The 18,031-nt window shown below is 26.2% G+C and overlaps 2 protein-coding genes across 2 annotated transcripts in view; both read right to left on the bottom strand.

Annotated features, from left to right (window-relative positions):
* The window catches only part of LOC109596118 (antichymotrypsin-2), a 92,572-nt gene that overhangs the window by 22,908 nt on the left and 51,633 nt on the right, over positions 1 to 18,031 (bottom strand). The window lies entirely within an intron of this gene.
* LOC109596064 (cardioacceleratory peptide receptor) overlaps positions 1 to 18,031 on the bottom strand; it is a 74,010-nt gene that overhangs the window by 43,097 nt on the left and 12,882 nt on the right. The window contains exon 2 of the mRNA XM_020011517.2: positions 15,137 to 15,561. Coding sequence (XP_019867076.2) covers positions 15,137 to 15,349 — 213 coding nt within the window. The 5' untranslated portion in view covers positions 15,350 to 15,561. The remainder of the gene's footprint in view (positions 1 to 15,136; positions 15,562 to 18,031) is intronic.

The following is an 18,031-nucleotide window of genomic DNA, read 5'->3' as shown; positions in this document are numbered from 1 at the left end:
AGCGATCTGGAATAATTACTTATATGAGTACTACTTATCGCCCTGTCGTAAACACCATCCCATCATCCTCTAACATAAAACTACTTCACTGTTATCACTGTTAATGGCACGTATCGAAATTGCAATTATTGACAAGTACATTGTTATAAATTAAATGGACTGTGCTGACAAATGACCCGTCGGCGAAATTACCATTAAAAAATGGCAACACGTCTTGAGCAGCCGAAAACGAATTGAATTCGAAACCGAATTGAGAAGCCGTTAAAAAAATCAACGTCTGCAAGGAAAAATTTACGACAATTCGAACCAGCAGCTGGTTTTAATTATGATATAAAAACGGCGTTAAGTGATTTTACGATTGAAAAATCGGCGGCAATAATTAATTTGTGTTTCGCTTAAAATTCCCCACGACCGATCTTTGTGTAAACACGCTTCGGCCTTTTGATTTATAAGTCTGGTTTTAAAAGAAATAATCGCCGCGAACGAGGTGTTTTATCGATTTGTTTATCAACGGTTTTAGGCTCTAAGTAAACATAAGCATAAATTAACAATAATTGAAGGTTCCATGTTTATTAATCTTACATCCAATGTTACGTCTCAATTTTATTCGTTCGCATTTTGTGATTTATAATATTCGACCAATTATAATAATTTTAAGTGGCAATTATATTAGAATTTATTACTACCACTTATTAAAATTTTGTAGCAAATAGAAAATGTCTTTCTGGAGTTTCTCCAATTTAATTTCATGTGTTACGTTTTTTTTTTAAATGTGGCCTTTTCATGGATGCAATGCAATTTTTAAAATAGCTCGAATATCTGAGAAATGTTGGTTGACGAAATGAATATGTAAAATATGTTAAGAACCTGACCGCATATTTTCGTCCATTACTATGTTTTAATTGATCAAATGAACGTCTAAACATTTAATTATATTAATTTTTGTTTTTATATTAGTTACGTCTAATTATTAAATTAATTATTAATATGATAATGGTAAAAGTTATTAATAAAATAAAGTATATAATTAAATATATTATTAGTATAATTAGCTTTTTTTAAATAATCAACTAAATATTTAATCAAATAAGATATTTAAATAAAATTAATTTATATTCTCTTAAATAAATGTCTAAATATTAAATTAATTACTAGTATAATAATAATAAAATATGATTGATAATATAAAAATATATAATTTAATATATTATTAGAATTTGCATAATTAGATGGTTTCCTTCCAAATAACCAACTAAGTATTTAATTAAACAAGATATTTAAATTTTTAATTTCCAATCAATTTAGAATAATAATTGAATACTAAATTAATACTGATCTACTTATGATAAAAATTGACTGAGAAAATAAAACAATTTTTATACTGAACATAACAGAATTTAATATAGTACAGTACAGAATTTTTAAAATTAACTGATATTCTCTTAAACGAACATGTTAATATTAAAATAATTACTTATATAAAAGTGATACAAAAATTTAAAGTTGACAATTATAGAGACTGTTGGTAGAAGATATTATTTATGGATAGTATTTGTATTTAGTTAAAATTCAATGTACTTGATTTTTAACATTATTTTAATTGTTTGCATCATTGTCATCACTAATTTCAACAATACTGAGACTTTTTGTTCTTTCAACTATTTCATTTTGTTCAAAAAAAGATACAATAGGCTTATGGTAACTAAAGTAAGAAATGAAAATGTTTGAGTCATAGTTGGAATTTTCGATTATTGGTCATATTTAAATAAATTTTTCACTAAATCCATACGTCAACTGTATAGCGACCGATATTTTGGTATAAGCATGTCGGTGACGCGAACGCACAAGATTTCACCCATCCAAAAAGTGTCCAAGGCGCACAGCACACTGCGCGTGCGCCACTCATGAGCATGTCAATGACGCGAACGCATATTTGCCTACCAAAAAGTGCCCAATACGACTAAAGAAGTTTTCACTTCTAAAAATACATTAAATCTATTATTATTTATTAGGAAAGGCTAATTTTCATTTTACACACTTTTGTTGACTGTATAAAAAACAAGTATGTTTTACTTTTGCTTAATAAATATCCCTCCTTTAATTGAATTGGAACCAAAATATGTACAACCGGTCACTTGATTTCAATACTGATCTTGAACGATTATTTGGGAAATTTACCTCCTACAATATTTGTATATATATATGTATATATATGTATATATATATATATATATATATATGTATGTATATATATATATATATATATATATATATATATATATATATGTATATATATATATATATTTCCTTGAAAGTACATCAGAAATAAAGATGATCCTGAAAATTTCGAATATTTCTGAATAGAGATTCCTTTCAGACGGTATTTTCCTCTATGAACCCTACACTTTCAAAACAGTAATAGATATTAGCGTCAAACTCATTTCCGGCTTAGCTGGGGGCCTTTAACGAAACCACTGCATTATTAAAATTTTAGCTGATTTCAAAATGCTCTCAAATGTACACCTGTAACTCATCCTCTAGTTCCGGGATTTTATTCTTAAGGTCTAGTTTTCGGGTAACCGAGGTTACCAGCCAAATCAACAATTTTTTTCTTTTGTCTGAATTTATTAACAAAAGGACGAGAATGTCGGTGATGCGAATGCATAAGATTTTCCCTACCAAAACGTGCCCAACGCGGCTAAAGAAGTTTTCACTTCAAAAATATTTAATTTAATATATTTTTAATATTTGTATAATTAGCTGGATTTCTTTCAAATAATCAACAAATATTTAATTGAACAATATATTTAAATATTTAATTTCCAATCTATGTAGAATAATAATTATTTTAACTAAATACTAAATTAATTACTGATCGATTTATCATATAAATTGACTAAAAAATAAGATAAGTAATTTTTATATTGAACATAATAAAATTTAAAATTATATAAGTATTTTTAAAATTAGCTGATATTTTCCTAAACAAACATCTAAATATTAAATTAATAACTTGTATAAAAATGATGAAAATGATTGGAGATATAAAATATTCAATATAATAAATTATTAGTACTTGTATAATTAGTTGGTTTTCTTTAAAGTAATCAACTAATATTTATTTGAACTATATATTTAAATATTTAATTTCCAATCTATTTAGAATAATAATTATTTTAACTAAATATTGATTTAATTATTATTATTATTATATTATCTATTTATGATAAAATTAACTGAGAAAATAAAACAAGTAATTTTTATATTGGACATAATAGAACTTAATATTATATAGGTATTAAATTAATTACTAGTATAATAATAATAATAATAATAATAAAATATGATGGATAATATAAAATATATAATTTAATATATTATTAGAATTTGCATAATTTTCATCCAAATAACCAACTAAGTATTTAATTAAACAAGATATTTAAATTTTTAATTTCCAATCTACCTAGAATAATAATTATTTAATTGAATACTAAATTAATACTGATCTACTTATGATAAAAATTGACTTTTTTTAATAATCAACTAAATATTTAATTGAATAACATATTAAAATATTTAATTTCTAATCTATTTGGAATAATAATTATTTTAACTAAATATTGAATTGATTACTGATCATGAAAATTGACTGAAAAAATAAGACAAGTAATTTTTATATTGAAGATAATAAAATTTAATTAATTACAAGTATAATGCCGATAAACAATAATTTATGATATAAAATATTTAATTTAATATATTATTTGTATTTTTTCATTAACTTGTTCAGGCAAAATATTTAATTAAACAAGATATTTAAATTTTTAATTTCCAATTTGTTTAAAATTATAATTATAATTTAGTATTTGTATAATTAGCTGATTTCTTTCAAATAATCAACTAAACTATTTAATTATACAACTTTTTAATTTCCTATCTACTCGTATTAATAATAATAATAATTATTATTTTATTTATATATTATATGATATTATGTTATATATAATATTGTATTATATATTATATTGTATTTATATATTAGTACATTTAAATATTTTATTTATTTTACCACAGCAAAATAAGTATGAGCTTATCTGGTGGTGTAAAAAAAATATTAATAAAAATGGTCCTGAAATATCTATATTATTTCTAATTTACCAATATGTGAAGGTGTACTTATATTTGATTATTTCTTTTATTTGCCATGTCTCTTAAAATAAAATTTTTATGATTTGCCTGAATAAAGTCAATAAACTTACTTTGATATATTTTCTGTATTTTATTAATATTTTTTGCAACAGTTGTGGTACAGGCAAAGTTATTTAAATTTTTGTTTTCTAATCTATATTGGATAATATATTATATATAAAAATTAAATTTTATACTATGGTAATTATAGAAAAAAACTTATTTATAAAATAAGACATGTAATTTTTGTATAGAACAAACATAAAGTAATACATAAAATTGTAACAGTATTTTTAAAATTGAAATAAATTTTTATATCCTATTGTAAATTATACAATAAATATTTAATTAGTTAACGAATCATATAATAATGACAAAAAATATTGATAAAATAACATAATAATGTAATTTTATATAAATATTTTTATAACTAGGAAGATTTCTCTCAAAAACCCATAAACATAAACATCACATTTTAGTTGTTACTTAGTTTCCACTTATCTACTTTCATTTAATAAAATTACGCTAATAAAATATTCATTTTAACACTAAGTATCAATTAGCAATCTTTTGTGTTAAATTTACCGTCTTGTTTTGAATAGGTGAGTTTAAAAGGTATTTGCATACGAATCCACTTCGATTATTCGTCCGATAAATAACCAAAGGATTATTTTTACCCATTCAATTTATCTCAGCACTAAAAACGGAGATGCAATTTGTTTTTCCTTGCGTCTGTTTACAATGAATAAAAATTAAACGTGCTACATTGTCTGCAGATTTATTGCCACTCCATTCACAACTGTTGGACTGTTGGACTGTTGGAAAAATTCCTGATTTATATTTTCGCATCTCATTCATTGCGGGCAGTGACGCGTGATTTTCTATCTAATTGCAAAATGCAAAATGATACGGTTTGATTTTTATCGTGTGTTTTACAACGATTTACCTTGATTTTTCGCAACGCACAATTAACCTCTTTGCACACCTAATGATATTCTAGGTGTTATGAAAATTACACGTTAATTTGTGTCCATTTAATTTTCTATAAATATAATTAATGGGGCTGTAAAATAGTGTGGCGACGCGGTGGCACTTTGCATGCGTACCCGTTCAAATAACTCCTAACGGTCTTTTGATCTTGCGTTTCGTAATTTTAATATGATCCGATTGAATATTAAAATCGACTTTAGCAGATACTTTATGGTTTGCGACCTCCTTTTACTAATAAACTGATTTCGTTTCAGAAATTATAATCCCCCATCGCCAGACGAAATCCAATTTCCTCCCTCTAACAATCAAATTGTTTTTTCTAACTATCAATCACTTTCCGCCGATTGCGCAACATCAAGTTTAATTTTTTCATTGCCGTGTATTTGTTTTTTTACTTCTTTATTTCGGCACTATCAGATTGACACATTCGATTTTAAAAGTCGCGTTCACGCGGTATCTGTTCGTAAACGTGCCACACGAAAAAAAAAAACACGGAAAATAAATCGAAACGTCGGAATGAGGTGTTCCAAAAAGTGGCGTGTGTCAATATTTTTTCCGGCGATTTACTGAAACGCCCACGCTGTGATTTATATAATTTTAGTTGTCCGCGTCACAATAGAAAATAAATTGAACCTTTACATTTTACTGTCGGAAATATGAGCTGCGGATTTTCGTCCGAGATCGGACAACGAAAATTCAGTTTAAACTCGACGACGGCGGTGGACGGTAAATAATTCATGAATTTAATTTGTATACCGCGTCAAGGTAATACATGCACAACGGATGTAATCGGTTCCTTAAACGGTTGAGTTTTGATAATTCGACATTTTATAAAGTCAATGCCCCGTACACAAATATATTCGTTCGAGTTTCATTCAATATCAATATTATATGTGTAATTTAATTCTGGTCATGACTTTATATTTCGATTCGAATGAAACATGTTGTGCCATGAGTAATTTAATTAAAAAACGTTTTTTTCAAAAGGCAAAAAAAATTGGGAAGCATTCCTATTGTTAGAGAGTAATTCTATATTTCCATTGTTTAAATCCAATTGTATTAAATAGTAACGAAGTTATAGCATACTTTTTTAAATTTTATCACAAGTGTTAACAATATTCGAATTTTGTTTGTAATTTTTAACAGTAAACAAAAGTTTTTTCTCTTTAATTAAATATCCCAAAAAATTATGACTAATTAACAAGCGTTTTGTATCACACATGTTTTGTTATTAGTTGGTCATAATCAAAAAAGAAATTAACAGATTAGTGTAATTAATCCCTAGACTTAAGAGCAATGAAACCAGTTAATTTCATGATTTTATTTTAATATGCCTGTTAAAATGTAGTTGTAGTTGTGAAATAGATAAAAGTCTCTTACTTCAATTTCCATGAGCAAAAATCTATAAAATTATCAACAAAAAGAAAGACTTAAGATTTTTCTTATATATATTTTATAACTAACAGTTGTATCTTAATTTAATTTTTTAATTTTTGATGTACTGATGATAAAATAAATAGATGGTGACATGTTAAACATTGAAGTCAATAAAGAGAAAATAAAAATAAAGAATTTTATATATTTTATAATATTATTATATCAGCCTTTCAAGAGACTATAAAATTTTGTGATGTATATATTTTTGGTATTTATTATTCTAAACAAATGTCAAATTAACATTAAATGAAAGAGTCTTCTCCAATCTATCTTATATATTTTATAACTTGATTACATCAGCTTTTGAAGAGACTGGTATGACCACCGCATAAAATTTGTAAATTTTGTGACGTTCCGGTGTTTATTTATTATTATGAATAAAAGTCAATAAAGTTAGCATCAAAATATATAATCTATATATTTAATATTTTATAATTTTATTACATCACCCTTTGAAAAGATTTGGATGACCATTGTATAAAATTGGTACATTTTGTGACATTTATTTTTTTGTTATTTGTTATTATGAACAAAAGTTAATAAAGTTAGAATCAAAGGACATAAGCTTCTTCTGTCTGTCTTAAATATTTTATAACTTTATTAGATCAATTTTTGAAAAGATTAGTTGACCACTGTATGAAATTCATAAATTTTGTGCCGTGCATTTTATGTAATTTGTTATTATGAAAAAAAATCAGTAAAGTTGGCATCAAAAATAGAATCTTCTCTCTGTCTATCTTATATATTTTATAATTTTATTTCATCATCCATTGAAAATATTTGTATAACCACTGTATAAAATTGGTACATTTTGTGACCTTAATTTTTTTGTTATTTGTTATTATGAACAAAAGTTAATAAAGTTACCATCAAAAGACAGAATCTTTTTCTGTTTACCTTATAAATTTTATAACTTTATTAGATCAATATTTGAAAAGATTACTATGACCACTGTATAAAATTGGTATATTTTGTGACATTTATTTTTTTGTTATTTGTTATTATGAATAAAAGTTAATAAAGTTAGAATCGAAAAACAGAATCTTCTTCTGTCTATCTTAAATATTTTATGACTTTACTGACTTTTTTCAATTACAAAAAAAAATGCACGTCACAAAAATTTACGAATTTTATACAGTGGTCTTTTCAAAAATTGATCTAATAAAGTCATAAAATAGTCAGTAAAGTTGACATCAAAAATAGAATCTTCTCTTTGTCTATCTTATATATTTTATAATTTTATTACATCACCCTTTGAAGATATTTGTATTACCACTGTATAAAATTGCTAAATTTTGTGACGTTAATTTTGTTATTATGACAAAAGTCATCTTCTGTTTATCTTATAAATTTTATTTATAACTTTATTACATCTGCTTTTGAACAGACTGGCATGACCACTATATTAAATTGGTAAATTTTATGACATTTATTTTTTTGTTATTTGTTATTATGAATAAAAGTTAATAAAGTTAGAAACAAAAAACAGAATCTTCTTCTATCTATCTTAAATATTTTATAACCTTGTAAGATCAATTTTTGAAGAGATTAGTATGACCACTGTATAAAATTGGTAAATTTTGTGAGATTAATTTTTTGTTATTTGTTATTATGAACAAAAGTCAATAAAGTTACCAAGAAAAGACAGAATCTTCTTCTGTCTATTTTAAATATTTTATAACTTTATTAGATCAATTTTTGAAAAGATTACCATGACCACTGTATAAAATTCGTAAATTTTGTAACGTGCATTTTTTTGTAATTTGTTATTATGGAAAAGAGTCAGTAAAGTTGACATCAAAAATAGAATATTCTCTTTGTCTATCTTAATATTTTATAATATTATTACATCACCCTCTGAAGAAATTTGTATGACCACCAAAAGACAGAATCTTCTTCTGTTTATCTTATAAATTTTATAATTTTATTACATCAGCTTTGGACAGACTGGCATGACCACTGTAAAAAATTGGTAAATTTTGTAACATTTATTTTGTTGTTATTTGTTATAATGAACAAAAGTTAAAAAAGTTAGAATCGAAAGACAGAATCTTCTTCTGTCTATCTTAAATATTTTATAACTTAATTAGATCAATTTTTGAAAAGATTTATATGACTGCATAAAATTAGAAAATTGAGTATCGTACATTTTTTTGTAATTTATTAATATGAAAAAAGTCAGTAAAGTTGGCATCAAAAATAGAATCTTCTCTCTGTCTGTCTTAAATATTTTATAATTTTATTACATCACTCTTTGAAGAGATTTGTATGATCACTGTATAAAATTAGTAAATTTTATGACGTTAATTTTTTTGTTATTTGTTATTATGAACAAAAGTTAGTAAAGTTAGAATCAAAAGACAGAATCTTCTTCTGTCTATTTTAAATATTTTATAACTTTATTAGATCCATCTTTGAAGGGATTGGTATGACCATTGTATAAAATTGGTAAATTTTGTGACGTAAATTTTTTTGTTACTTGTTATTATGAACAAAAGTCAATAAAGTTACCATCAAAAGGTAGAATCTTTTTTTATATTGTTATTTGTTATTATAAACAAAAATCAATAAAGTTACCATCAAAAAACAGAATTTTCTTCAGTTTATCTTATAATTTTTATAACTTTATTACATCATCTTTTGAACAGACTGATATGACCACTGTATAAAATTGTAAAATTTTGTTATTATGTACAAAAGTAAATAAAATTAGAACCAAAAGACAGAATCTTCTTCTGTCTATCTTAAATATTTTATAACTTTATTAGATCCATTTTTGAAGAGATTAGTATGACCATTATATAAAATGAATGAAAAGATTTGTATGAACCACTGAATAAAATTGGTAAGTTTTTTGAAGTTCATTTTTTGTTATTTAGTTATTATAAACAAAAGTACAAGTATAAATTTACCATCAAAAAACAGAATCTTCTTATGAGTATCTTATATATTATTATAACTTTATTACTAGTTGAACAAACTAATATGACTAGTGTATAAACTTGTAAATTTTGTGACGATCATTTTTTTTTTTTTGTTTTTTGTTATTATGAACAAAAGTTATAATCAAAGGACAATCAAATAAGTTATCATCAAAAGACAGAATCTCGTTCTGACGATCTTATATATTTTATAACTTGTTCATTTCTTTGTTATCTTTCAAAATAATTTTTTGTAAAAGAATATTAGGTATCAAATTCTGATGAACGATATTTTTGATGCTTGTCGAGTTACCAAAGATCAACTGTATTTAATATTCCTCACAAGTTTCTAATGTAAAATGAATATAAAACACCCTGTATAGTGTCCTGGCTCTTGCAAATTATCGAATAGCTAAGCAAATATTTTAGATGTACTTCATTTTTAATATTAATTTTTCTAACATTTAAAAAGTGCAAGAAGTTTTGTGTGCATCATATTTAGCAAAAATTATCAGTTTAATTGTGTTCAATATCTCGATCAGAACTTCGTGGCAGCCACAAATTTTATTTATTGACCCGCCAATCCGTCAACAGATAAACCTCAACGCGAAAAACAATTAACAAAAACAAAAAAAAGAAACCCATAAGACATTGTAGCAATCCAATCTGTCTGGACGGTGAAGTAAAATTAAGAGAGCCGGGGCCGCGCAAAAATAAAAGTTGATTAAACCCGATCGGTTGCAAAATAGTGCGGGATGCAATACAAGCACGATTAGGCGGACACGAACCAGACAGACGTCCATATCAATGAGACGAAATGTGCGGACGGACCTTTTTCCGGTCTTCCAACTCCACCGAATCCGTCCCGAACCAATTTCGATTCTTGTGTTAGTGCCGATTTTATTCCGCGCGTATTAATAGATAAAAATCGGTTTAAAACTTTCGACGGGTTCAACAAACCCAAATCGGGGGAAAAGGATCCCGTATTAATTTTAAACGGTGCACGGAGTGGCCGATAGAAGCGTTATAAAAATAAATATTATAGAGTTGTGCAAACGATCGCTGATGTTTGTATGCAATTTAAATATCGCAAATACAATTTGCATGTAAATTTATGTATCTCGGATGCATCAACCGGTCGCTTTGCAAAGATTATTTAAGTACGTTTATCATTGACTTGAATACCGAAGAAGTTTGAATGTATTTATGGCTTGTGGACGCCGATCTATTAAGCCGACGATATTTGAATGAGAATCAATTCGGTTTTGTTGTGGTATAAATGGGAAATACGTGAGTTTCTTGCTTAATGCTTAATGCATTTCAACATATTAAATTGTCATTTTTACTCGGGACTAAACAGGAGTCTCAATTTTAAATTGACCAAGAGATAATCCAAAAATTAAATGATTGAAGGAGTAAATTGCACTTATTGTAAATATTTTACTTTCAGATACTTTTGATGGTAACTAAATGTTCTGAATATACATATAGAAAAGCTTATGATTCGCTTGAATCTCGTGAGAGACATCATGCACGACAGTGTCAGTAATAGTCTCCCACTACAGGGCCCACTGGAGACTTATTATTATTGTCTCTGTTGTGCATGATGTCTCTCTCAATATTCAAACGGACCAAATGCTATTCGATTGGTATACTATAGTGGTCAGAGAAATATAAAAAAATATTTCGTAAAAGGATTTAGTTAAAACTTTGTCCAATATTCAATATATTCTTTCACTTTTCTTCTCAGACATTTTACATTAATGGAAATCTTAATTTAAACGCACACCTTAGTCTGATTTGTTCAGCCAAAGAAATAACACATTCAAATAAATTTACGTTTTGTTGCACTATTTATCATTATATTTAATAAGTAAGAATTCTTAGTACCAGGAGAGAAAATGCATTTCAGAGAATAGGAAAATTGACATCGTTAAAAACTGAAAAATGGCTTTCACCGTTATTGACAAATATACAACAACATACTCAACTGGAAATATAATAAGAAAGCGTTCTAACAATAAAGCTAGCTCCAAAAGAACTCTTCAGCCTTTTAAGGGACTGGTATGATCACTCTATGAAACTGACAAATTTTTTCGTACTTTGAGTTAGTATCTAAAGAAACCTTCTTTGGTTCATCTTATATATTTTATAAATTTATTAATTCATTGATGTTCAATTTTTATTTGTTGTTATGAACAAAAGTCAATAAACCAAGCATTGGAAGAAAGAATTTTCTTCGGCCTATCTTATATATTTTATAATTTTATATCAGCATATAGAAAGACTGGCGTGATCACTAAAAAATTGGTAAATTTTAGGATGTTCATTCTTTTATTTGTTATTATGAAAAAAAGTCAATAAAGTATATTTAATAACTTCATTATATAATCCTTTGGAAAGACTGATATGGTCACTATAAAATTGGCAAATTTCATGATGTTCATTTTTTTGTTATCATGAACAAAAATCAATTAAGTAAACATTAAAAGAAAGGATCTTCTTCGATCTATTTTTATAAGATTATGACATTATGACATCAGCATATAGAAAGGCTGGTACGACCACTAAAAATTGGTAAATATTATGATGTTTATTTTTTTATTTGTTATTATGAACAAAAGTAAATAAAGTAAGCATCAAAAGAAAGAATTTTTTTGAATCTATTTCGTATATTTAATAAGTTCATTACACCAGCCTTTGGAAAGACAAGTTTGAGCACTATAAAAAAGACCAATTTTAAGATGTTTACATTTTGTTATTTGTTATTATAAATAAAAGTCAATAAAGTAAGCATTAAGGATCTTGTATATTTTATAACATTATCATTTAAGCATATAGCCACTATAAAACTGACAAACTTTATGGTGTTAATTTTTTAATTTGTTGCTATGAACAAAATTTAAAAAAGTAACCATCAAAGGAAAGAATCTTCTTCAACCTATTTTAAAAATTTTATAACTTTATCACATCAGCATATAGAAAAACTGGTATGACTACTATAAAATTGATAAATTTTATGATGGTAATTTTTTAATTTCTTATTATGAACAAAAGTCAATGAAGTAACCACCAAAAGAAATCTTGAATCTATTTTGTACATTTAATAACTTTATTATATCAGCCTTTGAAAAGACAAGTATGTCCACTATAAAATTGGCCAATTTTATGATGTTCATATTTTGTTATTTATTATTATGAATAAGAGTCAATAAAGTAAACATTAAAAGAGAGGATCTTCTCCGATCTAACTTGTATATTTCATAGCATTATCACTTAAGCATATGCCCACTATAAAACTGACAAATCTTATGCTGTTAATTTTTTGATTATATGTTATTATGAACAAAATTTGATAAAGTAAGCATTAAAGGAAAAAAATTTCTTCGATCTATCTTATAAATATTATAACTTTATCACATCAGCAAGAGAGGATCTTCTTCGATCTAACCTGCATATTTTATAGATGGGGTGTTAATAATTTTGTTATTTGTTGTTATGAACAAAATTTATTAAAGTAAGCATCAAAAGAAAGAATCTTCTCCGACCTATCTTATAAATTTTATAACTTTATCACATCAGCATATAGAAAGAATCGTATGACCACTATATAATTGGTAAATTTTATGATGTTCATTTTTTTATTTGTTATTAGGGACAAAAATCAATAAAGTAAGCACCAAAAGAAATAATCTTGAATCTATTTTGTATATTTAATAACTTTATTATATCAGGCTTTGAAAAGACAAGTATGGCCATTTTAAAATTGGTCAATTTTATGATGTTTATATTTTGTTATTATGAACAAAGGTGAATAAAGTAAGCATTAAAAGAGAGGATCTTCTTCGATCTAACTTGAATATTTTATAGCATTAACATTTAAGCATATGCCCATTATAAAATTGACAAATCTTGGTGAGTTAATTTTTTTCTTATTTGTTGTAATGAACAAAATTTAATAAAGTACATTATGAACAAAAGTCAGTAAAGTAAATATCAAAAGAAAGAATCTTTACATTTAATAACTTTATGACATCAGCATATGAAAGTATAGAATTTCAGGATGTTCATCTTTTTTGATATTAGTTATTATGAAGAAATGGCATTAAAGTAAACATTAAATTTAAATATGGCTGACATCATCAATTCATTTAGACAAATCAAAAATGAAACGGACATTTAATATCGGTGCATCTAGCAGAACAACTAAAGATTGATCAAGTATATATTAATTGAAAACTACGGGACACACTGGAGACAATTTTTATTTCTGTCGTGCGTGATGTCTCCCGAGATTTAGACAGATCAAACGATTTTCAGTCGTTTTATATTTTTAAATTTGTACTACTTCTGTATAAAGTATAAAAGATTTTGATTTAAGTACAACTGGAATATTTGTAAAAAATATATAGTGCAATTATTTCAAATAAAATATAAACTGCTTTGAACTCATTTAATTAGAGGTGTACAAGTAACCATAAATAGTAACATCTGCTATTTATCTGGTCACCACTGTAGTAATTTCCTCGACTACTAGATGTAAGCAGTTTTTCGAAAAAATTTAATCCATGTCGCTTTAAGGATTTCAATGAATTTGAATCAAGAAGGAAGTATTGCATCGCAGTACAAAACAAACATGTCTTATCAACATATCCAGTTGTAAAAGAAAGTAAAACCGTAAACCTCTCCGTTATTTCATGCGGACTAATAAAATTCCACTGCACAATGTTTGTACAAAAGGCAAAAGACGAAAAACCGTGGAAAATCGCAATTTCAGTTGCAGGCTTATCGAATGGCATCGGCGGCAGGAAAGAATGTGCATTACACACAGTTAATCCACAGTAACAACAGTCCGTTTCAGCTCCGCGTACCCATTTAATTGCAAATCAAGTCGTTCGATTTTCAGTTTTTTTCACACTGATTTCTACAAATTGTCTACTTGTTTGCACTAGTGTTTTGCTCGAGGAAAACAAGAGTGCTTTCAATTAAATCTATAAAATACGACGCTGCACAACTTCAAGTTGAAAACGGGATGTTGCATTAATTGATTGAGGGAAACAGAGTCGTGAAAATAAACTAATTTATAGCACAGCTAAGCCGAGGATAAAAAAAAGTTGTGCCGAGGAATAAAGTTTGTGGGCCCCGGGCCCAGATGAGATAGGTCTCTATTAAACCACTTTCTAAGGCCGAGATTCTCCCATATCCGATTAAGTGGGATTATTGTGGCCTTCCGACCCGACTTAAACGTCAAAAAATTTCGCATTTTCTTTACGGCATTTGGACTGTTTATATGCATCAGTCAATTTTTATTGGATTCAATAAAACCGAAGACAATTTATATATTGCCTCGAGATGGAAAAATTGGATAGTATAAAAAACTTAATCACGCTAACAAATGATAAACAAAGAGTGACAGAAAGGAGATTTATGTGTCTATAAATCTGGCCCTCAAGGACAAGCTGAAAAAACTGAAAGAATCGTAACCACTTATCAAGTGTCAAAAGTTAAGAATATTAAAGCCCGCTTTTTGATCGCAGACACTCTAATGTTCTCCTCACTGTCTCCGACAGCAAATATAATACAAAAACTAAATATTTTACCTTGTAGAAGAAGAATGAGTTGATGTCGGTGGGATTGGGTCCGTTCAGCGATTCAGTGATGTTTGTCTCGATGGTCGTCTGTATGCTGCGATAGAACGGCCCTTTGATAACAGGATACACCGTCGAGGTGACATCCTGATAGGTTTGCTGATCGGACGCGTTAATTTTCAGGAGGATGTCGGCGTAAAGTGCTCCCTTCTGGGCACCGGACATCGTGAGTTCTTTTACCTTTATTAGCTTACCTAAACAACGGCCGGATTCTTAAGAATGTGCTAATGGCGTCTGCGAGATTCGTTGGCGTGAACGCGAAAAAATACATTTTATTTCTTGTGATGGAAAAGTAAGTTGAAAACTTTCCAGTTTGTAAATTGGCTAAGTGAACAAGTCGAGACTAGACGCGTAGGGCTCTCCCGCTGCCAGATGATCTGCAACAGAAAAAAGCGGCGAATAGAATAGTTGTAAAAAGTTTGAATTCAGTTAGGAAGTTAAATTACTTTTGCGATTTTCATACCGGGCAATGTTCATTATTAACGAAACCACTTTATACTTTGTGCTGGTACATATTCAGTAACTGATTTACGTCCCACATTTTAGGTGACGTATTTTTTAAAATATCTTTTAAGTGGATTAAGTCTTGGTAAAACAGGATCACAACAGTAATAATCTGGAGTTATTAATCATAAAAGCAACTATATAAAAAATAACAATATAATTAACAGTTTGTAATATGTTTTTATGCGCAGTGAAATATTATTGGAATGAATTTTTATGACGGTTTTAAGACCAGCACTTTTATTAAACAAATACCGACATCTTATACGAACATAAAACGTTTTACGATTTTTCCCATTTATTATATATAATTCGGGGGACAAATAAAGTGGAGAATTTTCTAGGGAACTCAATATAAAACTTTTCATCCGCACAAAATATTCATATTACTTTGTGCCGTTTGAAAAAAAATATATATTTTTTGGTTAGTATGCGCTTTTTTGTATGTAACAGCTAAATTTATAAAATGTAGAACGGTACTAATGGTTCCGCAAATTGACCGTTTCGTTCCTCGGAAAACTATTTTCAGGATAATTAATTTTCTTGGGCTAATAAGAAAGGTATGATTAATGTTGGAGTTACTATTTGAGTTGGCGAATCATGTACTTGTATTTACGGCGTTCCAGCTCAAATCGGACATCTTGATTTTTTTTTACTTTAATATTTTATCTTGTAAGCGTCAGAAGTAATTTTTCAAATGTTTTCGATAAAACGTACATAAATATTAGTTATTCCAAAAAGTATTGTTAATTTTTTTGTTTATATATTTATTAATATTATTTCTATGGATAGTTTTTGGCGTATTCTGATGGCCAAAGAATTAGCTCAATAAAACATAAGATATTTCATAAAAAGATTTAATTCAAATTTGTCCAGTCAGTATAAAAAATATATATTTACATTTTGTATATGTATTTACATATATTTTTAATAGTTGTATAATGTATTCTTTGTAAGATTTATATTATTTTATTAAATAAATTCATTTTCAGTGAAAAAAAATAACATTCCCCTTCAAAGAAGAGAAAAATAATAATTAACTTGAAATATCAAAGTATAAATATTGCTAAAATCACTAAAAACTCATGATGTACTCAATCAAAAATACAACAAATGTCTTAACAAAAAACAACTTCGTTTCTTAACTTAGGTACAAATAAATAATGACAGAAAATATATAAAGCAATAAATTATAAAAAATATTTTATTTTATCTAAATAAATATATGCGTTATCGAAAAAAATATATATTGAAATATGAAAAGTCTTTAAATGATAAATAATTTATAAAATATTACAAAGTCCCAAAGATATAAAAATAGCGTGCAAATGAAACATTTGGTTTATTCTTCGGTGCATTAAAGAATATGTTTTGATCAAATTAAAAAAATTAAGATTTCTTAGGTAAAAAAATTTTAAATTTGCTTAAAAGTTTATAAACAATTTTTTTATACTATATGCATATTTTTTTCAAAAAGTTCATAAAAATAACACATTTTCAAAAAAAAAAAAATTGTCTATAACGTAATTTTTCAATTTTTTATAAATTTTTGAAAATTTAACAATTTTTATATCATAAGAAATAAAAAAATCAATATTTTTTCATATTTTTCTATTTTAAGGCGTGATAAAGAACTTTTTTAAGTTTGAAAAAATTTTAATTTTTGCTTGAAATTTTTTGCCAATGCCAATTTTTGTTAAAGGTTCTTTAAAAATAAGAAATTTTCAAAAAAAAATTGTCGACAACGAAATTTTTGAGTTTTTTATAAATATTAGAAAATTTACCAATCATAAAAAATTAAAAAATCAATATTTTTTAAATGTTCCCTTCTAAATTTGAACAATAGTGATTTTTGATGTTTATTTTTGAAATTTTTATGAAAACACTTTTTTATACTGTATGTCTATTTTTTATTATTATTTAAAATTAATCAAAAATAGAATATCTAAAACAAAGATATAGAAACATAATTTAACCTAACTTATTTTTTCAGAAAATTCATTACAGATTTTTTATGAATATTTAAAAATTTAACAGTCACAAAAATTAAAAAATTAATATTTTTCATTATTTTTTTAAATGTTCTAGTCTTTTTCTTGAAATTTTTATGAAAACATTTTTTTATACTGTATGTCATTTTTACAGAAAGTTAATCAAAAATAGAATATTTAAAAAAAGAAATATTTTAAAAAAAAAAAAACAGAATTTAACGTAACTTATTTTTTTTTTCAAAAACTAAAAAAAATTGTCACCAAACAATTGTCAATTTTTTATTAAATGATATTTTAAAGGAAAAAAATTTAATTTTAAAAAATACTGTTTTTCAAGGTATTTCTTGAAATT

The sequence above is a fragment of the Aethina tumida genome, chromosome 4 (genome assembly GCF_024364675.1).
Source record: "Aethina tumida isolate Nest 87 chromosome 4, icAetTumi1.1, whole genome shotgun sequence".
In the NCBI taxonomy this organism is placed as follows: Eukaryota; Metazoa; Arthropoda; class Insecta; order Coleoptera; family Nitidulidae; genus Aethina; species Aethina tumida.
The sequence above is the reverse complement of the archived record's forward strand: the minus strand, read 5'-3'. Positions and strand labels throughout refer to the sequence as shown.